This window comes from Melospiza melodia, chromosome 1, assembly GCF_035770615.1.
Source record: "Melospiza melodia melodia isolate bMelMel2 chromosome 1, bMelMel2.pri, whole genome shotgun sequence".
NCBI lineage: Eukaryota > Metazoa > Chordata > Aves > Passeriformes > Passerellidae > Melospiza > Melospiza melodia.
In genome coordinates, this window is record NC_086194.1 from 17,817,201 (window position 1) to 17,843,989 (window position 26,789).

At 39.0% G+C, this 26,789-nt stretch overlaps 1 protein-coding gene across 1 annotated transcript in view; it reads right to left on the reverse strand.

The window, feature by feature from the left end:
* GPR158 (G protein-coupled receptor 158) overlaps positions 1–26,789 on the reverse strand; it is a 185,918-nt gene that overhangs the window by 153,665 nt on the left and 5,464 nt on the right. Inside the window, exon 2 of the mRNA XM_063149670.1 lies at positions 16,918–17,023. Within this exon, the coding sequence (XP_063005740.1) occupies positions 16,918–17,023 (106 nt within the window). The remainder of the gene's footprint in view (positions 1–16,917; positions 17,024–26,789) is intronic.

The window sequence follows — 26,789 nt, forward strand, 5'->3', positions numbered from 1 at the left end:
AAAGTCTCTAAGGGCTGAGCTCTGCTTCCAAAACCAGTTTGTGTATTTATAGTTATGCTTTCCGACCTCCTTTTCTCATTTTCTGGTGGGAATACACAAACTTGAAAAAAAAAAGAAAGGATTTTCATTATAGTAATGGTTCACAAATAAAAGTTCCATCTTGGTACAGTCAGCACACAGGGTAAGCCCTGGTGGCCTCTTCACAGACTACATGAACATATTAGTTTGCTTACCTTTCTTTACTGCTACCTAGTGATTAATTGTTATTGCTACCTAGTGATTAATTGACAAATACTGTAGGTAAAGTGCATAAAAATACTTGGGAAAAGCAAGTTCAAAACAACACCTGGAACATTAAAACACTGGACTGGAAAATGCTGAGACACATAGCTGCAGTTAATACTCAGTGTTAAAGAATACTGAATTGTTCAAATTATTCTTAAGTTTGGTCCTGCAATAGACCTGGATATGAAGAAAGATTTCCTGAACTTTCTCCCTAAGTTTAGCAGCAACGCACACATAACCTCATAGAAAAATGCTCTTCAAGTACCTTAAAGACAAAATAACTTACTTTCAGGTGGATAAATGAATTTAATTCTTATTTCTGAATTCAACCCTTGGTATCTATACAATACACTAATATGGTTGGACAAACATAAACCTGTTTTTTTTTTCTCATATAAAGAAGCCAGAACACAGACTAATTTTGAGATCTTGAGTTTGGATGGGTAGAAGTTAAGAGTGTAGAAAATATGAAAAACATCATGAACACGGAAATTAGGTAGTAGGCGCAGATATAAAACAGCAGGGAAGGGAAGAAGCAATGATTTTAAAAATCTCTGAGTCATGTTTTGAAACTTTCAGGGGAACTAATCACCTTACACATGCCAGTTGCTAGAACAATGCCTCAGGTTGAAATTGCCCAGGAACATAAGACTTGGTGATGAACTCAGAGCCTAACTCAGCAGCAGTTCATGCAATCTGTGCAGTCACATTCAAGTAAACCCTGTGTAAGCAAGGGGAAAATGTAACCCTTTATCAGCCTATCAGTATTAATGTTCACGGCAGAATATCATTCCTGCCATCAAGGTAGGAGTGAGGTGTGAAACAAGCTGCAAGATATGCTTGCTGCCACAAAGAAATGTAGTTGGGTTCTTTCTTAGAATGACTAATTCCCAAATCAAGTCTTTCTCATTCCATCCAGGCATGCAATTATGTATCCATTACTGACTGCAGCAGTAAAACAAATCGGCTGCTGGAGTTCTGAATTAAAAGTAGGTCCAGCATTTTCACTTTGGGTAAACTGACCCTGACCCTGATTTGACATTCTTACCACACAGCACTGGCAAGAACGTTGTCAAAATAAAAAGGTGGGGGGAAGGGGGGGGGGGAGGGGGAGAAGAAAAAAAGAGCTACTTAGTGCAGACCAAGGGGGTTTTATCTTCTTCATTAAATGGAAGGAAATAGATCATATACAAAATGCATGAAATGGGAGCAACAGAGATGAATAATGCATCCATTACTTGTTTGCATAATGGAGTTATTTGATCTACTTTGACTTCTCAGGCAGAGCAAAACCAAAACATAATGGTTTTCCCACCTTCTTCCAAGAAAGTCCTCAGAAACTCCTGCCCTTTGAAAGGCCACAGGATGCTATAGAACACTAATGAGCTCCCAGGTGTTGCAGGCATGCCTGTTAAATAGCACAGGTGATTTTCCCCAGGGAAGACACCAATCACTGGGCACCTCTGCCTGAGTCAATGAGTGAAGCTCAAGCACCCAGGCAGGAGGTGTCAGGCAAGGGTTCATCTGTGCTCAGATGGCAGAGAAAATTTGCACAGGTGAAAGAAGAACAAAGGTATTTCAGAGGGGTTACTTTAACAGGTTTAGGGTCTTTTTATCCATAAACAACATATACTTTTGTGAACTTTTAATACAGCAATTTCTCTCCAAGTGTTTTAGAAAGCTCTGGAAACTTCTAAATGCTTTCAAATGTCATTGTCACTACTATACTAATTCAAAGGCTGTTTGATAATGTTCAATCCTTTGAACAGTAAAGTTCTGTAGTGAAAGGTTCAGTCCAAAGCTGAAGTCAAGGGCTGCATTTTCCAATGAGGAAAAGTTAAACACCTGACCAGACCAGCTTCTGTCGGCTTTACCTGTGCAGGTACACATAGTACTGCCCATCTTTTTTATTTTTCTTTTTTTCCTTTCTTAATATTTTAAACTGCCCTTGAAAGGATGACATTCACCTCAAAACCCAAATACACACTTCCTCTGTGGCTTCTCTGCATTAATTTTCTGCTAGGACATTTTGCAGTAGGGAAGGAATATTCTGCTTCTCAACTGAAGCTACTCTGTTGTCATAAAAAATTACAGTCAAAAATCAGTGACAAAGAGGCAAACTAAGACATAATGCCTCAACCATAGCATAATTTCCCCCCTCCTTTCATCTCAAAACATAATTTATCAGTTGCCAAATTTCTGTGGTCCTACAAACAGTGCTTGAAGTCAGTACAACAGAATTCAGAGGTTTGGCCCAGCAGCTGAGCTGGGCTGCCTGGCCTGCCCAGACTGTTACAGTGACTTTCATGTAGGATTTCAGGGTGCAGGCACATGACAGAATTGAAATCCCTGAGATTATGTGTGGACAAACCAACTTTACAGGTGCTCATCAGCATTGCAATGGGAACTACTTCTTTTTCTGCTTTATCTGAAAATTGCTGAGGAATCCTTGTCTCCTGTAATGGCAGCACTATATTTATTGGGTAAAAAAAGTCTTGTTACAGGACAATTTCAGCATTACTTTCATTCTAGCTAATATAAAATTAAAATTAAATCCAGGGAATCACCAATAAAAAATACTGCCTGATATTTATATACAAGTCTAAATTTAGTCTAAAATGTAAGTTAGTTCTAACCTGCACATAATAACTTTCTACAGAGTGCTCTACTGAATAAAAATGGTTCATTTGTCTTAATAAAAACAATTACATTAACACAATTGCATTTTTTTCAGTTTACATATTTGCAACTTAATAAAATGGCTTTTTTCCCCATCTGATTTATTTAGTTAATATCATCACTATATGCTCTCTCAAATAATCTACAAGTAAAAGGCTCCTATCATTTGTCTTTCATTATACTAATTTTTTTAGCGTATCTCTTTTCCTCATTATTTCTATATATGAAAGCACCTTTTACTTACTACTGTAAATTTTGAGTTCTAGGGTTTATTTTCCTTAAGAAAGCATCTTCTCATTGTCCCCTAGAAGATTCGTACCTGTGTTGTACAAAGCAATAGTAAATGGCTTCTCCGTCAGAATTTGCTTGGGTATTGACAAACTAGGCATCAGTGCTTTCAATGTACATTCCAAAATGAGGGGTTTTTTTCAGCACACCTTCAAAATAGTGGTTTTATCTATTCCTCTTTCTCCCAAAGAATTGTTTGTCTCTGTCAGAATGCCATTAACTGAGCTTTCAGTTCTGATGGTCCTGAACGTTGAGGCACAATCTGATCTCCACAGGAAGGGCCCCTGGCACTGCTTCTGCAGGAGAAATGATAATGAGAATATATTTTGCAATGTGCCAGATTTGCTCTAGTTCTGTGAAGCTGCAGAAACAAATATTAAGAACTCTTGCCTAAAAAGCCCACTTTTACTGGGAAACAGTGTGATGGGTTTTACATTACAGACATAAGGAATCCAGACACATTTATTGTCACCAAAGTAAAGTGCCCCTAAAAGTAATTGTAAATCAGACTAGACAAGGTAACCAAGTATAATGTAGTCAAGCTGAGGAAAAGGGATAGGAAGCTTGGAAAGTAACTGCTCTGTCTCATGCCTTCAGTGAAAATATTTATTAATACAGCTAATAGTAGTTGAACTACCCTGTCAGCCTCTGTCCCTGAAAGGTATGCCATTAACTTAATTCTTGTATAAGGACAGTAATTTAAAAATGAGGTTGTACTTGCCAGTCACTTCTGAAGCAATTTAAATATCTTTAGGTGTTTTGACAGCTCACCAACCTTCCAATACATAACCTTTTTCTGTCACTTAGAGCAGTTTCTTGAGTCAACTCTCACAGGATCAGTGCTAATAGTAGTTTAAGACAGAACATACCTCCTACAAGTAAAAATAGCAAAAAAGAAAATTTAGTGTAATGCTCACTGTTCTGACTCTGAACTTTTTCCTTACAGATGGCCATGGTGACTTGAGGTGAATAAGCAAACTGTACAAGCTGCTTTAAAAAAGCTGGGATGTTTCTTTCATCTGTCCTGAAGAAGATTCACTCAGTTCACGTCTGTAGCATTTCCTCTGTAAAAGCCAAAATGCCAGCCTCAGGCAGGCATCCAAAATCTAGCTGCTGTTTTTCTTCTTACAGACTATTTTCAGGAAGAGATGTGACCAGTCCAGTGGAGCTCCCCAGGAGGAGCACAGGACCAAAGATACCTATGATAAAATTATTCATCACTTCTGAGACTTCATTGTATATTTTAAGACAAAAGCAAGTGTTACATGATAGAATATGACCACCTACAACAACAGACCACATGGATTCAAATAAAATATCTCTGTCTGGATTCCAGTGGCATGGGAATGGCTAACAAGGGTTTTCCAGGAAGGTATCTGGTCTGCATTTAAATCCAAGAGAGAGATCATGGGCCATATTTGTACTTGATTTTCCTGGCTAACAATGCAAATATCCCCAGCATCACTAGATATTTGCACTCAGAGTCACCAAGACAAAATAAATAATCTTGGAAAAGCTGCAACTCTGAAGCCTTCCAGTGGGTAGTCAATCTAGAGAGGAGGAAAGCAAAACCAGATTCCAGGCAGAGTGGCACACAGGTTGCAGCATTTACATCTGCATACTTCCCAAAACAAGGAATTCAACCTAAACCCAAAGCTAAGCTGAGACTGCAAATTAAAAAAAGAATTCAGACTTAAGAAAAATTTTTACAGTTGTTTGGGGTTGGTTTTATTTCCAAAAAGGCAACATGTTGTGTGGGATTTGACAGGGGGAGAAGGTAAAAAGAAAAGAGTCTGATTGTCCCTGTTATCACACTCTGTATCAAAAGGCAAAAAAAAAAAAAAAATTGGTAACATCCTTTTCAAAAGAGGAAGCAGAGAAAGACTCCTTTTAACCTGTACAAGGGTACTCCAGAAGTCAAAATGAAGGTCTGCCAGAAACCAGACTGATCTTAACAACTTGGATCATGTCCACAGAACTGAATTTACTAAGAGCACGTTGCTTGTACTGATGGTTAAACTGAGCATAAAGATCAATAGCACCTGGAAAGGTGATAGAGAGAATGATCCCCTGAATGATTAGCCTTTGGTGCAAGAGGGAAGAACATATTCTATCTGCCTTCCTCTCCCTCTAGGATCTAAAATGTCTTTCTACAGGGGATGCACTCAAAAATGCTGGTCACAGAACAAAGCCCAACTGGAGTTCTGAGGGCCAACACAACAGGTCAGCAGCTCCACTCCTCTGTGCTGAGATCACAGATTACTGCCTCTGTTCCTCAGCATCAACAAGGATTCACATTATATTAGTGAGAAGTGTCTGCATGCTACAGACTGAAAGACCAATTCCTAATATAAAGCTACTGCTGTAAAGCCATACAGCTATGGATGGTCTGAATGGATAATTACAAACATTCTCACATCTGCAACCCAAAATTATTTGGGACTTAACCAAGGCAAGAAATAATAGGGGGAAAAACATCCCTCACAAAACACAAGGACTGTTCTTTGTAACAGAGTTTGTATCTTTGGAGAAAACAAATGGAGTGGAGCAAGAGCACGGTCAAATGCTTGATGTTTACAATGGACAAGTGAGTTTACAATGTTATTATTTCCTTATAATAATGTTATCCTTTCATGTAACTCTTACTAAAAAGGTGAGTGCACAGCTGTTGTATGGAATTCATGCTTTTCAAGCCCTCTTCTTCCTCATCACTCTTTCCTGGACAGGGCTGTGAAGGTTGTGGCCCCAGTTCATGGGGACAGCTCCTGCAGCCTCAGTGATGTACACAGTGCTTCCCACCCACACCAACCTCCTTTTCCTTCCCACATCTGTGACCCATGGCAGGCATTTCTTGTGCTACACACATACAAATTCAAACACAGTTAATGTAAAGCCTATGGAAAATTCAGTGAGAAGCAAGGACTTCAAAGTTGACACATCTCAATTATTACATGTATTTCAACATTTTCACCATTTAGCAGTGTTACAACAAAGATAGACAAATAGGAAAACATTTAAATTTGCTGCAGTATGACAAACATGCAAAATGTCTCTCCATATCATCATGTAATCACCAAAGAAAATATTTTTAGGTCACACTTGTAACAAAAATGACTGCTATAATGTACCATTTTTTAAAAACAATGTTAGAAAGCAGTTAGAATAATCCACTTATGCATAATTAAAAGCAACACTCAATCACCTATGGAAATGAAACATAGCTGAAATGTGCATTAAACATGCAAAAATATTTCTTCCTTAAGTAGCTCACTGAATAATACTTCATGAGAATTGCTTTTTATTCACAGTCTATGTAGCAATAAAGTGGTCCCTTAGAAAGCAATCATTATTGCAGAGAAAACCCAAATTTAAAAATTAAAACTCATTCTACTACCAAGAAAAAGAAAAAAATCAGTCTTACCATTTTTCACAAAAATATTCCCAAATATTCATATCAGGATGACAGTAGCATTTTATTTAGACATTTCTTTTAAACAAGCATCATATATTAGTTTTCCATATAAAAATTCTGTATAACTAAGCAACCAAGAAATGCCTCCTTCAGCCAGTTTATTTACTTTGAAGGGCAGTGAAACAACGTGAATTACAGAGTTTAAGCTCTACAGAGCAAATATTTGCTCTCATGTGTTTAAAACCAATTTGTGCCATGTCTTGTATATATTGGAAGGTAATGATGTCTTATCATGGCTGGTAGAAGTCTACAAGTTCTGGAGTGCTGCTTTCTTTGACTTCCTTTCTTGGAAGAGAGATAAGATGCTTTGACTGAGCTAAAATATCACCACGACTATCCAACAGCATAAGACAGATATGATTAGGGATGGAACGGGACAAATGGTATTAAAGTTTCTAAATTTTCAAGAGGAAAAAAAAAAGAGACATGCATTTGGTGGGGCTTTGACTGGAGGATGGGTTTCTAGAAATGCTCAATATGTATTACAAAGCCATCTGCCATTACTATGGAGCAGCACCCTCTCCAAGTGTCCTTTTTACATTTTCTCTCCACAAGAAAGGATTAAGATTAATGCACATTTTCAATCAAGTTTTACCAGTCTTTCAAATTATACAATTTCCAAGAGAAACTACCTGAAACACATGTTTTTATATTTCAAAATTACATTTATTAAAAACATTCATTCAGGAAAATGCACTGCTCATATTGCTTCACTGCATTTCAGATGAAAACAGGTAACAGAATGTCTAAATTTCAAAAGAACCTATAACAATTTACTAAACAGCCCTCAGAATCCTCTAATTCTAGGACAGTATTCCATTGTAGTCTATTTGGAAAACTCCCAATTTATAATGCAGCATTTGTAGCCCAATTAAATGCACCACCAAATCTATATTTTAGATCTTCCATCCACTCAAAGATTTAACCATTAGATACTTAGACAATATATGAAGGGATAAAAATATTTAAAACCTTGTGCAAGCAGCAAGCCAGCACAATCCAAAATTTAATGTTATCTCTACTAAATTAACTTCAGAGAAGTTTTAAAAGTAAGTTGAGATGCTTACAGCTATCATCTAAGAAAATAAGAATCTGGAAATATTGATTCCCTTTCTTCTATTGTAGTAGAAGAAAGAAATGTTGAGCTTGTTATAGAAAAAGCATCTAAAGCAAATGAGTTCTCAAAAAACTTACATGCACATCCTCACACACTTATTGGAAGTTTAATAGAAAAAAGTGATTAGCAAAAGCAGCTGGCAATGGAAGAGAGTCTTGACACAAGTATAAATAAAGCAGAGTGGAAATGCAAAGCTCAGAAGGGGTGCCATGTTTTCTGCACTAAATCAGACAGGAAAAATGAATCTACAAAGGATAAAAGAGCAGCTGACCACAGAATCACAGCAGCTGAGCCTGGAAGGCACCTCTGAAAATCATCCAGTCCCAAGATCTACTCAGAGCAGGCTCAGCTAAACCAGGTTGCCCAGGGCCCCACATGTCTGAACATCACCAATGGTGGTCACTCCACCACATCCATGGACAACCTGCTTTGCTGCCTGACTACCCTCACAATGTAATCAAAAAGGGGTTTTTTACTGTTTCAGTCTGAAGCCCTACCTCCTGTCTTGTCACTGACTATCCCTGAGAGGAGTCTGCCTCTCCTTTATATAGAGAAAATCCCCAAAACTTCTCTTCTCTACACTGCACAGTCCCAGCTTGCTCAGCCTCTCCTCATTCAAGCAGGGCCCCAAACACCTGATGATTGTGGTGCCCTTGGCTGAACTCCTGCAGAGCATCCATGTCCCCTGAACTGAGGAGCCCAGAGGTGGGCACAGCCCAGCAGAGGAGGCCCTGAGCAGCTGGCAAAGCTCTGCCTAACACAGCCCCAGAGGCAGAGCGAGCCTTGCAAGAGCACCCTGCTGGCTCATGGTCAACGTGGTGCCCACCAGCACCCCCTGAACCTCTTGCACAAAGCTGCTTCCCAGCTGCTCCATCCCCCATGGAAATGCAGCCTGTGCTGGTGCACGGGCTGAGGAGCAAAACAAGGACCAGTGTCCCCCCCCAGCCTCTGTAACCTCTCAGCACAAAGCTGCTCTGGCAGGATGCCTCTATGCAAAGGACCAAGCAATTCACAGCTCCAAATACATGTATCTACAGATGTTCAGATACACACATTTATATAATGTTCACACATGTGCACACATAAACAAGTTAACTGTAAATACATATTAATTAATATAAACACATACAAAAATATTTGAGGGTTGCAAATATTTCAGTTTATTAGCTGTAGAGAAAGTTCAATTTGCTTCTCAGGTCAAGCCAACTGAGTTAGTTTCACTTTAAAATGTACCAGTAAGACTATCTGGTTAAAATGAACAATATGGAACTCACTTTGCTTAAATTAGAATGCCCAGTTATACCTCTTCATGAATACTACTTTTCTGTAGCCAACCATATTTGAAAGATGAAAAATTATTAAAACATTTAGATGGAATTGGTGGTGAAAAAAAAGAACTATTACATTCTGATAAAAAGAGTAGAGTTTAGTAAGCAAATCCTACTACCTATTTCAGGCAAGTAAATGAAAACTGGTTGCCTTGAGAATAGTTGTGGTAAATCTGAGGACCAAATTTAACTTCAGATGGATTCTGATCCTGCAGCAAGAAGAAAACAATATAAAAAATATTGTCTGATTGGTCTCTAAGCAATATCTACTTTCCCTCACCATCTTTTATATGTTAAGGAATAATCAAAGATAATAAATATCTTACTTATCTTAGGAATTTTATGTACATAGGATGTTTGGAAGAAGTTTATTTCTTTTCACTACCTTTTCAGTGATAGAAAGAATAAAATCCTTATAGATGAACAATAAAGAAATGCAGTAGGATGAAACTCCGCTTACAAAACAGTCAAAACACAAAAAGGCAGTAATACTCAAAAATCTGAAGATAAAAATCAAATGTTCTGCATTCCCATATTAGTACTGATGCTTAGTACATTCATAATCTCAAACAGCAATGGACAAAAAAGTACTAAAGAAACACAAAAGATTATTCCAAGGTTAGTAAAGACTAAGAAATTTCTAGGACACCAGTCCTTGATAGCCTTCAGTTTAAAATACTGGCAAATGCAAACCAGAATAAAAAGTCATACAAATTACTTAGATTTAAACAAAAGCATAGATAACCCAAAAGCAGTCACTTTCATTTGCAAAAAAGCATTTACCTCTTAACAGAAGTCACCAACAAAAGTGAATGTATTTGAATGTCTAGTGTTATAACAATTGTGCTTAAAAATAAAGCTAAATTAGTTTTTTTCCATTAAGGTTCTTACTATGATTCAGTACATTGTTTTGAATATAAAGATTCAGCAACTATTGTCTCCAGTTTTTCTTCATGAGAGCTTTAATATGTTTTCAAGATAATTTTAATTTTGTATAGAAAAACAAATGACCTTTAGTCTCCAGGATAAATTAAACTTGCCTCTTGTGTAGGTAAGATGAACTATGAAAAAAGCAGGAAGAACAGTTACTACAGTTGATAAAAGCTTTTTTAAAATAAGACAGACAAGTTTTTTTCTATTAATTAACTTTCTCAAGTCTTGGGGAAAAAAAAACTAGTTTTTTTCAAAGAAAAAATTAACTGCAGTATGTATGTATGAGCAGAATTTTCCTATTTTAACTATGAAAAAAACCCTCTGCAATATATTACCCAAGTAAACTGACGGTTAAGTCAAGAACTGAGTTTGCACAGTTCATAAGAAGTTGTGTCCTTTGCAATGACAGCCAGAGTGTGTTTATCTAAGAGGAGTTTGGGTGATTTAATTCTTGACCAGAATTCTATCACAAGTCAAGATCACTAAGAAAACTATGAAGCTCATCAGACACAGGTTTCAGAAATGTATCAGGATGCCTACTTCTTGCTGGAAGTATCTGGATGATGGTGTGGGTACATGCTGTGATGCACCCCAAACCCCATTCTGAAGATGATCCAGCCTGAGCCCTCAGCACATCTCAGCACACATGGTTGGCACACCTCTCTGCAGAAATCAAACTCTGGACAAGGTAATTCACACACCTGGAGATCACTCTTCAATTCCAGTCTATCAGTTTGGAGATAATAATTTTGCCTGTGGGCCAGCTATAAAATGTGAGTAAAAGTTTTTGTATCACCTCACAAGATAAGCCTGTCAAATCTCTCACAGACTGGACCAGATGCTTTGAAACCAAAATGCTGCATATTTATCTAATTGCATGTATCTAATTGTGCTTAATGCTACTAGAGGCATTTTTCAGACATTGCACAGGCCTCTGGACACAGTGATAACAATTGAGGACTCTAATGAAGCTGTGCTCTGTTTATGCCTGGGTTTGCTACAGCTTCTGCCCTTTTGCTCTGGGAAAGGCAATTCACAGCCAGCCTGCCATGAGGATGGTGCAGTCTGGCTCCAGTCCCCACGCTCCTCACTGAAAGTTTTTTTGTGCCTCCCAATACACCCTGATCCTCCTTCTCTTGCCCCAGCCACAGTTTTTCAGTCTCTCTCTTCCCTGCATCCAACCCCCTCTCTGCAACTTCCCCTTTGCTCCCACCACATACATTTTTTTCATGTTCCACCAGCCAACTAAAATTCTGGGCCTCACCTCTTTCCTTCCCAAACACAAAGAGAAGAAGCACTAGCACAGCTAATCAGCATTGCCTGACTGAACTTCTCTGCTCAGCAGAGAAAGATGCAAAAACTGCAGCCACAGATCTGAAAGAACTGGAAACTGATGTAATGCTACATCACCTGTCATATGCAAGATAAACCAAAAATCTCCCAGCTATTTTTGTTTGACAGACAACATCATTCAGCCAACCATTTACCTCTTTTCATGTTTTAACTCTGGGGGAAGGAAAAACAGAAGCAAATAGAACTGACCCAGATGAATTTAAATGCTCAAGTTAAGACTGCTAGCTAGGATGAAAGAAATTTTTGCAAAGGTTTTCTTCTTTGAAGAAAACATTGATAACCAAGATTAGCTCCTGCAAAACACAGACTCATTTAAATTTTTTGTCTTTAAAGCAAAGATGCTGTAGCTAAGCAACCTGGCTCTTCCTTAAACTGAAAGCTGGTTTTCACAGTACCTTGTTTATCACTGAGAACTCCAACAAACCTCCACCTTATTTTATGTAACAGTGTCTGGGGGAGTGCCAGATTAGATCTGGTTTACTGTCATAAGGGGACTTTTCCCATGAATGCAGATGATGCAAAAGTTATTTTTAAAATAGCATCCAAAATGGTTTTTTTTGTGTCTACTGCATGCTCTTCAAATACCCTGAGCTGCTGGAGAGAACATGTCTGCTCCTGAATCCAAGACGTGCTGGCTATGTTTTCTTTACCTGCACACTGAATGAGCCACTGCCCTTTCTGCCTTAGTTTCCCCCTTCAGCCCAGGATTTGATATAGCATTTAGTATTTGTTTGCTACCACTAATAAAGTTGTTCTAAGACAAAATATATCCTGACATGCTCTCTGCTCTAGTTGGGTACTGCTCTTATCCTGCGTTGAATGCAATCCGGAGCTTCAAGAATGATTATCATTATTTCCAAATTAGAAGCTAACTATAGTCCATAAACCTATTCACTCAGACTGAATCACCAAACAGCTTCGATTTCACATTCTTCTAATTCTGACTGCACTTTCCCTAATGGATAGGACAGAAAACACATGCAAGTAAAAAGCAAAATCAATGACACTGACTTTGACCCAGTGGGTTATGACTTCAGATGCTAATCTCTTACCACAGTTCCCCTCCCACAGACTGTGCACATTAATAGCCTTTTCCCAGTCTGACAAGGGCACTGAAAAGCACTTGCTTGAAAAACCTGGAAAGCACTGGGTTCCCCCCACGCCCCCAACCCACTCCCATTACAATTCTATTTTTAACCAGCCCCCACCTCCTCATTCTTCAGTTGCTTGTAACCTTGCATACAGTATAATAAAATATGATGGACCAAAATGTTTTGCTAAACAATGGAAAAAAGATTTTTTTTTTGCTGCACTGCTCATTTGTTTTGCCTTCTCAGTTGGTTTTGTGTTTGTGCACAATAAATAAACACACAGTAGGCCTATGCATCCTTCTACAAACAGGGATATGCAGCCACTGTACACAGACAGCACTGCAGCCTTCTTGTTTACTTTGCTTCCCTCATTTCCTCCAGATATTTTTGCACGCTGTCATTTGTGGAATACTGCTGAAACCCAGAGGGATGTCAGCTAAGCCTGCCTCACACTGCAAGCTGTTGGCAGGCTCATTAGGGCCAGGGGAGCAGTGTGGAGTCTGCTGCCACTGCTCACAGGCTGACACTGCTGGCTGGAAGGACCCGGCCGCGCTCAGGGGACCACACCAGCTGATTTCTTCAGATGCTCCTCAGCCCTGACATTATTGCTGCTGGCTCCACAAGGACTCTAAAGTTGTTACTAAAAGCGCCAGCAGCTGCTGTCAGCATTTATGGAGAAGAAATACAATATAGTAAAAGTCTTTAGGGGTTTCCAACAGGGTAAAAGTGCATGTTTTCTTACCCCCATTACCTGCCTTGACTGTACATTGTACAGCACTGCCTGTACAATGAAATTACTTTGTGTTTGTTATTGGGTAACTACACTTTTTCTGTTTGTAAATATCAGACTTGTCTGCATCATTTTATGATCTACCCAACTTAATTATTTCTAACTCTGCAGATATTACTTGTCACATTTGTTGCAGCCCCAGAGAATCCAAATATCTTGCCCAATAGCTTTTGGGGAAGCCATTGCCTATTTGGGAGGCGAGGCAGAAGGCAGGAAGCAGAATGCAGCTCTCACAAAAGCCACCTGGCCATCAACCTCTTTTTGGCTGATCAAGTTATTAAAAGGAGAAAAGGATAACAACTGAAATAGACTTTAGCCATGGCTGCAATTTGGCTTTCCTGTGTTAAGTATCATTTAACTTCCTGCTTAATTAGGTTGAGCAGTGTCCAGTTACCCTGTGGTTTAACAAGGGCACTCTTGTTCATGTAGGCTGCTACAAATCAGGAATGTATGTGCACTGCCCACAAAAGAGAGCAAATCAGGAAAAAATCCCAGTCACTGATTTCTTGCAGCATCCTGAGAAGGATTTGGAGAAAGGAGAGGAAAGCTGGGATGTTCTGTACTGCAAAGGCCAAGTACACATATTAGAAATTTGATTAGTTGAATTAAAAATGGGGAATTCAAAGTTCTTAGTGCTTGGTTTTTTCCTGTTTTTTTTGTACTTGAGGGCACCATACATAAAGCAAGATCCACCAATCCTAAGGAACACCTAAATCTAAGGACAGATGGAAGTTTAAGGAAGATTAGTATGTCTCAACATTTTGCTTATTTGATTCATAATATTCCTAAATCACTCAACCTGACACTGGTTTGTTTTTTTCCAAGCAAGGACTAACACTACAACTATTCCATCACAATCAGGTTGTTCTAGATTGACCTTCCAAAGACAAATCCCAGTGCCACAGTTAGCATCATCACCTAGCACTGCTGTGCCAGACTATGTGGAGGCAATACAGGACTTTCAACAACAGTCTCTGTTTTCTGGAAGAAGTTGGATCCCATCCATGCCTTCCCTTTTTTCTGTCTAGCACATACAGACCACTGGCTTACCATATGTTTCCATGCACCTCCATCTCCCTCATTTCAACTGATTTTAATTTAGAAAATAAGTGCTTCAGAACAGCACAGAAAGTAGGAGAATTTGTCTGCCATGTGTCTAGTAGGTTTTAGCCACTATAAAAGCATTTTGATGAATCCATAACTCTGGTCTTTTCCTCCCATTCTTGCACAAAGTCATTCTCTATTTTCATAGCATTAGGAAAGAAGGGAGCTGTATTTCCAAAATTTTTAAATATCCTGAAATACTGAGCTCCATGCCTTTGGTTTAGTAATATTGGAGGCCTGGACCCATGGTATGGGCTATGAAGTAAACATTTCAGAGCCAAATCAGAAATTCACTATGGCCAAGGCTTATCTGCACAGAGGCCATGCTGCAGTAAATACTCAAGTCACCTAACAAAACTGAAGTGAGCAAGGAGGGTCTAACTAGAGCAGAACTGGAAATCCAGAGATCTCCTGGATTCTCTTCCTACCCTGCTGGAGGCAGACTTTGTAAATAGGGGCAGAGCATTCAACCATCAGCAGGTATTTGTTTAACTGCCCCTGGGTAGATAAGAGAGCACAAGGAATGTTATTTCATTGGCATTTATAAGCAAAACTGTGTGGAAAATATGGCTGCACAACTATGTAAGTCACCCTTATTGCACAGAGTGGGTTCCAATGAAACAAGTATGGAAAGCAGCACATGGGACCTTCTCCTGGGTTCAGCTGTGGTAGTTTCTGCTCAGTAGCTGGTACAGAGCTGTGTTTAGGATTTTTTGTGAGATATCAACAGCCAAAACACCAGTGTGCTAAGCAATGCCTGCATTAAGTCAAGGGCTTTCCAGTTTCCCAAGCTCTGCACAAGAAGCAAGCAGAGCCAGGACAGCTGACCCGAGCTGGCCAAAGGGATATCCCACACCATGGAACATCCTGCCTGGTGGCATGGATATAAGCTGGGAAGAGCTGGGCAGGAGGATTCAATTGCTGCTGGAGGACAGGACAGGCATGGGTCGGCAGGTGATATTGTGCATCACTGGTTGTTCTCTGGTTTAATTTTCCTTTTTTTCCCCATCATTACAGCAACAGTACCTTTTATTATCACTATTATTACCATATTGCTTTGTTTCCATTATTAAACTGTTCTTAGCCCACCAGCTTTATCTTTTTTCCCCAGTTCTCCACCCCACGGCAGTGGGGACAGGGGAAATGAAGGAATGACTGCCTGGGACTTAGCTGCCAGCTGGGAGGAAGCCACAAGAGACCCAGGACTGGATTCTTCCCCTTTTATTCTGGGTTGCAGTTTACAATCCCACCCCTCTGCTGACATATTTTGCTCATAAGACATTAGGAGAAGGAGGAGCACTTGCCAAAGTATATTATCACATTTGGGATAACTAGAATTTATTTAAAAAACAAGGTTTACCAGATCACATGGGAAACAGTATTTTCTTCTAGGAAGAAACAGGAGCAACTTCAAAAGCATTCTCTTCACAATTCACAAGTCAAAAAGTAGCCGAGAAATAAATTTTTTCACTTGCAGAAATATTTAGACTTAAATTAGTCTTTATCAAAGACTTGATTTTGCATTTCAAGTTTATTTCATGAAAAAAATCACAGAGAAAAATAAAAAAAAAAAGATGCTTACAAAAAATCTGAGTTCTTCTTGCTCAAAAATGTTAGCAGCTGAATTCATCAAAACCAACAACTTCTCTAAATTTAGACTTGGCTTTGATAAATTGGCATTTTTCAGAAAATTAGGCAAGCATTTCCTGACTTCTGGTAGACAAATGTCAATTTCCCCTACATTTTAATTGTCCTTTCCAAAAGTACAGAAGTGCATAAGATATCTACTCTCACAGAAAACAAATGAGTGCCTTTGAAATCAATTTACACAGGAGAATTAAAAGAAAAATCAAAATGTATTTTGTTTAGAAGTTTCATTGAATACATAAGACAGGCCAGGCCAAAGGATCCATGATTTGCTGACAGATGGAACCAGACACAGACCTTCAGAAGAAAGAGGAAGCAGGAAGGAGTTGAGCACAAACATTTTAGTCAGCTCTGTCAAAATGTTGGCATTTCTACTAAGAAGGAATTACAGTATCCAATTCTGCCTGTTATTCTGTATCACTCTATCAAATGACCATGTACTTCTGAATAATTACCATTAGCATTTCAGCTACTAGATTTTGCAAATTTATCCAAGCAAAAGTGACACTGACATTAAAATCCTATTTTGATTTTGAGCACAAAATAATTGTTTGACTTGCAAAGCAGAACCTCATAAATTATTTCATTGGTAATCTTTTCCCCTGTAACTGTTATCTCTTCACAATAACTTTGCTTCTGTTTCAACATCAATGGTTCTGAAATGCAGGCACTCCTGAAACTCATGAATCCCATAACATCTCACACAGAAAGATTCCTTCAGCCCCACAAACCGCATTCAATGTCAGTAAAACACATAACATTTATACTACAGAACAGTGCTCAGTGTAGATATTTGTTACTGAAGTGAGGTCCCTTAGGGACAGACATACCTCAGAATTGTTGAGATGACACCTGTGTGTCCCTGAGAACCATCCCTCACTCGAGCACTGGTCAATGTCCACCTTCTGCAGATTGATGTCCACTTTGACAACACCTCTGAAAGCAGAGAGGAAACACAACCACAGAAATAGGTTAAGCTTCTGTTGTGATGCTGTAGCCTGAAAAGCAGAACAACCTCTTTCTTCTAAATATGGAATTTGATAAAATGTCCAAAACCAGAAAAGTTTTGTGCTCCCAGAGCATGGTCACAGAAATATTCTTATTTTAGACTTTACTGAGATGTACTATGGACAAGAGGTCAGTAAATCTAACACATTAAGACTAGGGTGGCAGTTAAGAGCAAGTTGTATGTTCAAACAATGTCATGCCCTTACATTTTATTGTGCAGCAAAGACCCAAAATAAATACAGTGAAAGAGCTGCACTACTTTTTCTGAAGCTAAAAACCTTCCCAGGCAGTTTTGAGTGCAAGGTACCAGACACTGCACCTCACCCCACATCCAGCAAAAACTACATTCTCCCCTTTGCTCCAGGGAACTCTATTTGCCAAAACAACTGGCAAAAGCCTTTGTTGCACCCTCCCTGGAGACAACCCAGCATCCAGAGACATTCAGGCCTCTTTTCTGCAGCTCAACATCCTCCTCCAGCAAGCACCCAAGCCCTCTCCCTCACCTCTGCCAGCTGGCCCTGCAATAAAACCTGATGCAACATCAGAAAGCTGCACAAGCCACCAATAGATCACTGATGTCACTGTGAAGGGAAAAAAGTTTCCTACACTCACATGTCCTGAAGGACCATCCAAATTGTGTAAGCCCTATACCAAGAAGTCTCTAGGTTTCATTATCAACAGTTTACCTCAAAAATGCTTTTGAAAGAAAAGCTAATAAGCCAATTTCAAAGCTGACACTCTGTTGCATAAAAAACTTGAAAATTATCAGAAGAAGAAAATATCATAAGAAAAAAAGTAAAAGACTGTAGTTCTATATCTTTTTTATAAAAAAAACCCTTTCAAGATTTACATATTCTTCAGAATTACCTAGGACATTTATAGCATCGTTTTGTCAGAGCATGTCACCTATGACTGCTTTGCTGTAGTCCAGACTTGACAAAAATGTCAATATGCAACTTCTAGTTACTAAATCATTACACAAACTCATTCATAGTGGATGAATGCTCTGTGCTAATTTCTTACATCCAGAATACCATTCCTTTCAAGTCAATCATTTCAGCCACTTGGGACAGATGTTTTTATTTCTACAGTCTGGACTTCCACAACTTTACAAACACCACCATCTCCCTTCTTCCAGACTGAACAAACAAGGGCATGGCCCAGCCTCTATCTCAGAAGCACCTCATTCACCTCAAAGTGTGTTCCCTCTTTTAATTAATGCTCATAACACAATAATTGCAACAAGACAGCTACAGAGCCATGTATTTGAGAGGGTATGTACAAGCAAAATTAGAACATAAGAGTGAGCTTGATCAAAACCAGGACAATGCTGTTCCCTCATATCTGACCCCAGTACAGCAAGAGTCCACAGCTAAATTTGGACATTCATCTTCAGGTATGCTGTACAGTAAAAAACACAACTACATCATGTAAGTGGTCAGAAGAATGCATGAGAAAATTACATAAAACAGACAGTAGGAAGTCAGACAGTACAGGAGCACTCAATCCCATTCAGTCTCCTGACTAGAATCTAAACAATATAATGCTGGGCACATTTAGAAATTGCTTGAAATACTTAAGTGCTGGTTCTAACAAGTTAAACTTAAAATAGCACACACCACACTTCTGGAATATTCTGATATATTTTTAGTTTTTGCCTTTGTACACTTGTTTTGAACAGCAGTTTCACCAGGGAGTTTCACCTGCTCAAACCATGTTTCTACCCCAAGGAACTGTTTTTACCATGTTCTGGGTGAGCAATAACCTCAAGAAGAAAAACTGTCATACTGCACAGATTCTCTCTATAAAATGATGATGTCAGTGGATTACAAATTTAACCTGGCAAGAAGGCGCCTGATTCAGATGCCCATGGCAGTAGAGACAACAGATCACTCATCTGGTCATGTGTAGATCCCACCAGGTATGTTTCTAATATTTTCTGGACCTTTTTGAGCTGATACAAATATTAGTGTGTGGGCTGAGGACAGGACCTGTTCTGCAAATGAATACTCTCCCCATGGCTGCAAACAAGCACAAAGCAGGCAGCAGGACCAGGACCAACACTACTCCTTGCTCTCCTAATTCATGTTATACACCAGTGACATTGGCAAAAATACCAAGGATTAGCATCATCCTGACTACTCCAGAGAAATCAGTTTATACAGTAGGAAAAGCAGTGATGATTCAACTTTGATGGAAATGCAACCCATTCACCTGAAGCACCTGATGGAAGGAGGTTTCATTTCCTTTGCATGGGAAGTTTTTCCCTTGTGTACATTTTGTTTTTAACTAGTAGGAGAGGAAACTCACCTTTCCCTCCTCAAACATTTCTGCAAAGAGAAGTACAGATTTCAAATATAGGACAAACTAATCACTGCCTAAAGAGAAGGAAACAGTTTTAAGAGTTTGCTGTATCACAAGAAAGTCTTGTAGAAGCAGAGTGCCAGTAAAAAAAGGATATAAATATTTTCCAAAGAAAACTTACCTAGAGGTTACTTATGAGAAAGACAACACACACAAGCCAGAGAAATTAGGGTCATTAAGTAGACTGAGAAGGCATTTCAGTATGGTCTTGTACCAGAAGTGCTGCAATTTGGAGAATTCATGGCATGTTCCAGTGGAACAAGCATCAGAAAGCAGGAGAGCATCCTAACACTCAGAGCCATGTACTGGAAAGAAAGGAATATACTTCTGGGCTTCTCACATCAGAATTGATTAAAGGACTTACATCCTTTGAAAGCTCTTTAATACAATTACTTTGTCAAAAATAGACGTGAAAATCAGATTCATACAGCAACTATCATTGGAAGAAGCCTCTTGTGATGAATCCAATCAGCTCAAAGCAGGCTCTTAAGTTGGGGTTTTTTATACTTTCAATAATGGAGAGTTCACCATCTGTGGGAAATCCAATCTAGTCACTGACCAAACTCACAGTGTCCATAAAAAAGATTTCTGATGTTTAAATGAAATTTCTTGTATTTCAGTTTGTGCCTCTTGGCCTTTCCATCCTTTCATCGAATAAGGCTGAGAAAGGTCTGTCTCTCTCTCCTTCATAATTTTTCACCAGGTACTTACATACAAAATGCCCCTGGAGCCTTTTCTTCTCCAAGCTGAACAGCGCCAGCTCACTCAGTCCTTGTGCATCAGATGCTCCAACCTTTAACTGTCTGTGTGGCCAGGTTTGCACTAGGTTTGCTTCAGTACATCCTTATCTCCTGTGCTGAGGAGCCCACAAGTGGACATGGCACTCTTAATGGGGCACCAGGCTGGAGAAAGAGGGAGGATCACTTCCCTCAGCCCATCCTCAAAACTTCCTCTCACCAGCCAGAAAGCTGTTGGCTCTCTCTGCCACGAGCACACATTGGTGATTCGTGTCAAACCAGTGCCCACCAGGAGTGCATCAGAAGTGACTGACCTCCACATGGTCACCAGCTATCTATACACAGAAGGCTGCTGAGTTGGTAAAACACTATTTCCCCCTCAGAAATCCATGCTGACTACTCCCAATCACATTCTTCCTCTTCATGTGTTCCAGAAGAGGTTTTCACAATGATTTGCTCCATCACCTTCCAAGGGAATCAGGTGAGACTGATCAGCCTGCCATTCTTGGACTTTCCAACATCTTTTGTCACAAAGTACACTTTTCCATTTAGCAGCTTGCATTCCAAAGACCTTGTAAAAGACCTTTAAGGTCATTGAGTCCCGGACATTACCCAAACACTGCCAAAGTCACCACTAAACTGCATCCCTAAGTGCCACATCTTCAAAATACCTCCAGGGATGGTTACTCAACCCTGGTCTGATGCCTGACAATCCTTTCAGTTAAGTGATTTTTCCTAATATCCAATGAAAAACTCCTCTGGCACAACTTGAAGACACTTCCTCTTGTGCTGTCACCTGGGAGAAGAGACCAACCTCCAGCTCCCCCCAGCCTCCTTTCAGGCAGTTGTAGAGAGCAGCAAGATCCCCCCCGAGTCTCCTTTTCTCTGGACTAAACTCCCCCAGCTCCCTCCTCATAGGACTTGTGCTCCAGAATCTTCACCAGCTCCACTGCCCTTCCCTGGACTTGCTCCAGCCCTTTTAATGGCTTTCCTAAAGTGAGGGGCCCAAAACTGAACACAGGATTTGAGGTACAGCCTCACCAGTACCTCACCAGGGGAATGATCACTTCCCTGGTCCTGCTGGCCACACTACTGCTGATGCAAGATACTCATGATCACAGTCATGCTCAGACAGAGTCTCCATATTCCTCCCAGGTTATCTGGTCGTCTTCCACCTGCACTTTCAATTTATGCTTCAGTTTTGTCAGAATCACAGTTCAGCCATCCAAGCTCAAAAATATTTTCATAATACCTCTTCCAGAAATACTACAAAATTCTTTCATTTCAAACTAAACACATGTTCCTTTTGCTTCTCTCATACTGAAGTTTTTCTTACAAGAATGTTTGTCTTTCACAAAACTCAATCTTCATGAACTCAATGCAAACTTTTTTACCTACACTCTTCTCCCACCTGCAGTTCTTCTGTAGCACAACCTGAACTTTTGACATGGCTAAGTTGTTCTGGTTTTCCCTTTACTCAGAGCTTTGTGAGTTTCTGGGGTGAAAATCTACAGTAAGAAGAAAGAGGACAGTGCAGGAGCAGGAAAGCAATCTCTCCTTACAGTTACAAGCTGCCACATGATTTCAACTGTTGCCCCCCATGATGCACATTATTATTACTTTTTCACTAGATCTCTGCAATACATGTTTCATTGTAACATCATAGTTCTGAAGTAGTTCCAGGGTCTGAAACTACCTGAGGATACAGTGTCTTCAAAAGCAGAGTTTCTTGAAGCATATATGTGGCATTTATAAAAGGTGTCATGATGGTACAAGAGCTCCATGAGTTCATTTGAGATCCATTTTAAAACACCACCTCAGACTTGTACCCCACTACAATTACACACAGCACACTAATATATGTACATGATAGATTTCTGAAATTCATCTGTGATTAATACAGTAGCTGGCACAGCCTGTTTAGCCACCCACATTTCCAGTTATTTTTGATTCAGCATTCAGAAAATGGAACATATGAAAGAACACATCCTCCTAGAATGTATATGGACCAACTCCCTGTGTTATATTTATCGAACTAATTGGGAATAATTGCAGTGTTGCTATCTTGGTGTAAGCAATCAAGACAAATACCAAGGGTGTAAGAGTAGACTCAGCTTGTCAGAGTAACACATTCATCCACACCAGCAATGCTGCCTGCTCAACACAAGCCACAGCCATAAGTTAATAACAATATTACTGGTAATTGTGGACCATCTGGCAGGTAAGTATATTTTGTTAATCTCCTTGAAACAATAGATATTTGTTTCCTGACACAATTTTACAGTCCTTACAAACACAAAAGAGATATCTAAGGATTGCATGTCCATGTTAAACATGCAGTTAAGAAAGAATTAGTTGAATTATATATAAGATAATCACTGAAGAATGATGTCATCAAGGATTTTCTGTCAGTTCAGACGTTTGATTTAAGAGGCTTTAATGCCTGTCTGTATTTCCAGTACTACTGTTTGTTGGCATGCTGCTTGCCTTGAAATCTGTGCCAGAAATTGATTTAAGCTTATTTTCCCAAACTACTAGCTATCTTGATAGTTTCAGTAGTTATAATATTTCATTGTAACAACATGTTGTAAAGCCTATCTACAGAATATTTTTTTTGCCTCTACTGTTACATCATAAAAAAAAAATTAGGGGGAACATGTTCATTTTCTCCCAGTCAGCTTAATCCAGAATTGTACAAAATAACGGCCTGCCAACATTTAAATGGTGATAAACAGTATGCTTGTGCTCTAGATCTTAAAAAGCTTTTTTGGCACAGAGGTCATCACAGCTCAGCTAAACACAGTTTGCCCTCTAAGTTTGTACACTCACTTTTGTGCCCATAAGCATTGTGAGCACTCATAGTTAAAGTATAAAGGATGGTTATCACACACTGAAGTGGGCATCATCATCCACATCTAAACAGCTGCTTGGATACTTGCTGTCACATTCATTCAGCCCTCCATGCTGTCCTTCATGAGTCCTCTTTACCAGAAAACAAAGAGATAAGAAAAACAAGTTCTCTACAGACATCAGAAATCGGCAAATGCCCACTCCTCTAGACAAATACACACTGTATTTTGCATAGCAAATGTTTTCAGGGCAGATGACTTTTCTGACCACTCTCGTTTTGGAGGTTGCCACTTTCAAGAATATTAATCTTCAAATATTGCATAGTACCTGACACCTGAGGCTCCTCCCATGCACCATCAACTCAGCACCCAAAAATAACCCTGGTGTCAAATTCACAAGTGAATTTCAGCCATAAGTCTTACTGACAAACAGCAGGTTCAGCTTGCCTTTGAAAGTTAAGATTTAGGATTCTGCATCACGTGGCCATTGTTAAGGCTGTTACCATGCACAACCAGCCAGACTCACAAAAGGCTGCTGGGACACGAGTTTGGCCTGGTCACAGAGTCACCACCAACTCCTTTCTAATAGGACAGACACTTCCCTAATTCCTCAGCCATAGCATGCAGACTGCTGCTTTTCAACACATTTTCACAGGAGAACCAGCTTCCACTAAAAGTAAACTGAACAGTAAGGTACAGTAAGGCACATAAATTAGGATTCACCTGCAAAGAAGTCTCTCTTTTGAGAGACAGTAAATTGAAACAGTACTGTAAGGGCAGAATACTTAAAGCAGAATTCTATTGTCTGAAGAATATTTTCAAATTAAATCTGCCTTCATATTTATGGCATGCAGGGCTGCCTCACTGGGGACACCCTTGCAGTTTAGTTAGAGAGTCTGTTAGATACTCTGAGGAGTGGGGATGGTTTGGGCTTGTTTGTTTGGGGTTTTTTTCCACTTGAGGATGCTCAAGTGGCTGCTAGCATCTTAACTCTGTCACAAAGCATCACCTTGTATAGGAATGCCAGGTGTCATTGATGGTAAAGTACCACTTACATTAGATTATACCTATGAAATTAGGTCTTGGAGCCAAATTCAGGCTGTTTTGCTTTTAATGTTTTCATTACCATCCATGGGGTCAAACAGGCAGGTGGAAAGAAAGAGTCTCAAGGAACAGAGCACAACAGAAGAAAATACATTAGGAACACAAAGAGCTTTTGAAATAGAAGAATCCTACATAGGATGGATGGTTGCAGCCTAACTATACTAAATCCTGTGACCCTGAAAATTTACTTAAAGGTAACAAGGTAATTTTAAAACTCAAAAGTGGAAGCCAACCTCAAAAAAAAAAAAAAAAAAAATGAAAGGCATAAACCTGGGCAAGGAGGAACATACAAATTACAAGAATGTAAGACAAAACCAAGATATCAAGATATTTTTAGAAACCACATGTTAAAAGGATAGGCTCTACCAAAACCATTTCAAATACCTCAGAAAGTGGAAGGCTGAAGTAGAATCTCTAACACAGTACACAACCAAGATACAAAAATTGCTCAGAGCAGAGACAGCTTCTGACAAAAATGAATTATTTTCATCTATCTTGAAAGAATCAATTCAGCAAAAATCAGGTTTCACATGCAGGGAAGTTAACAAGTTGGACTTAACAAATGAGTGGCCATAACAAAGTCTGCAAGTGATAAAAATGTTTAATGTAACCTACAACTAAACCTGGCTGAGGCAGAAAATATGCAGTAAAACACTTTGGAAAGTATTCATTCAAGAATCTGGGATCTCCCAATGAGTTTAGATTCATGAAGTGAGTTTAAAATAGAAAACTATGGAACGCAGAATAGATGGCTATAATGGAACATATAAATGTATTACTGAAAACAATGCTAAACTACATAGTAGAAGACAAAAATGTGTTAAAACATGGATAAGAATCATGAAGGAAGTATTCATGAAGGAATCATGAATACTTACTATCCAGTCATTCAGGTGAAATCTGAAAGAAAACAATTTCTTTTTGTTGCTTATCATTGGTAAATTGGACATAACCAGGACAGAAGAACTTGACAATTTTCTTTCAGTACCTGCCAGAAGCTGCTTTTGGAGCAAGGGCCATGGAACCTTTTATTTGACCTAACAGAGCAATATATTTTTTCTTACATTCAGGAACATTTCTATCTCAGCCCACGCTCACAAATAGAATAGATGACAGTCCTGGAGCTGAGTCCCAGATAGTAAGGACTGCCACATGCCCATCCCCTTCAAAAGTGCTTTGATAACCTGCTGTGCTGGAAGTCTGGCCCAAGGGTGATGGGGGTGGAAAACACAGGAGTTGGAAACAGAAGTTTGACCCAAAAAACCAAAAATTGCTTCTATTGCAACTTAGCATGTGCTAGGTAATTGTGGACATGAATGCAGTATGTGTTTCAATCCTGTCATGGCCATATTTAACTTTCTTCCAAGACCCACTCCTGTTTCTCCAATACTGAAGGAAGCTGAATCATGGTTCTGAAAGAGAAATCCATATTTATTGTTCCCCTCCTATGTTTCATCAACATCCAGTTTTCTATCCCTCTCCATGACCTCATATGAAAAATGCTGGCAGGGACATAATTAATTGCCTAGAAAATACTTAAAATATCCTGAGGGTTTCCACAAAGAGACAGCATAATAAGAGACTTTGTTTTAACTTCTTTTCAGGAACACAAACCCAAGACTTTCAGAAATTCTAGAAAATAAATTATTCCTTTTCATTTTTGAAACCTGTTCTAAATCCACCCACACCTTCAATCAAGGGCCAAGACATGTTATAAAAAATGTCAACCTCAAATTAAAAATACTTTCTGCATTATACAACTAACATCATATCACAATGGCACAAAAAATTTAAAAGACTCCTTAAACAATTAAAATTAATTTTCTCTTAGCTCGGTACCCAGACTAAAGAGAGATTGGGGGAAACTAAAAAAGGGGGTAAAGGAAGAAATTAAACCATGTCTAAAAGAAAAACGATTACCCAATTCTAAAATTCTTTTTTTCATGTCTACATTTGTTTGGATTTTTTACCAAGTAATTTAATAGCAGTGAAATAGTTAGCAGAATAATAAATCATATAATATATACAATCCCTAAGAAATTATTTATTTGTCATAAGTACTTCTACCTCCATGGTTTAATCTGCCTTTAGTAATGTTTCTTTAACTAAGAGTCCCATCATAGTCCAACACTGGAGTGGTCCAAGTAATTGTTAATGGTACAGCAGAAATCACTACATTATCCTGCCTTTAGGGAAGAAACAGCTCAATTTAACTGTGCAGTAAAGATTATCTTTGCATCAAGGGATATCTTTCCAATAACAGAGAAGGAGCAAACCTCTGGGAGGCAGAAAATATTAAGATATGGCAAAATCTGGCCAAACTTAAGAATCAAGTTACCTGTAAATGATCCAGAACAAGACTCCATTCAAAAATAAAATAAAATTAAAACACAAAACCCAAAACAAAAACAACAACAAAAAACCCCAGCCACCTCCAACTTACTCAGCTTGCTGATTGAGTACCTTTCTGCCAAAACAGACATTATTCCATTGGATTCTCCCTTAAAACCTTTTAAAAAGATAGTAAATGCTGTGCTGAATTTGGCAAAAAAAAAACAGCTGGAATATGGTGGGAGGGGGAAAGAAAGTCAGTGCTTCATATCCTGAAGAAAATCTGACCTCCACAATGAGAAATCATGA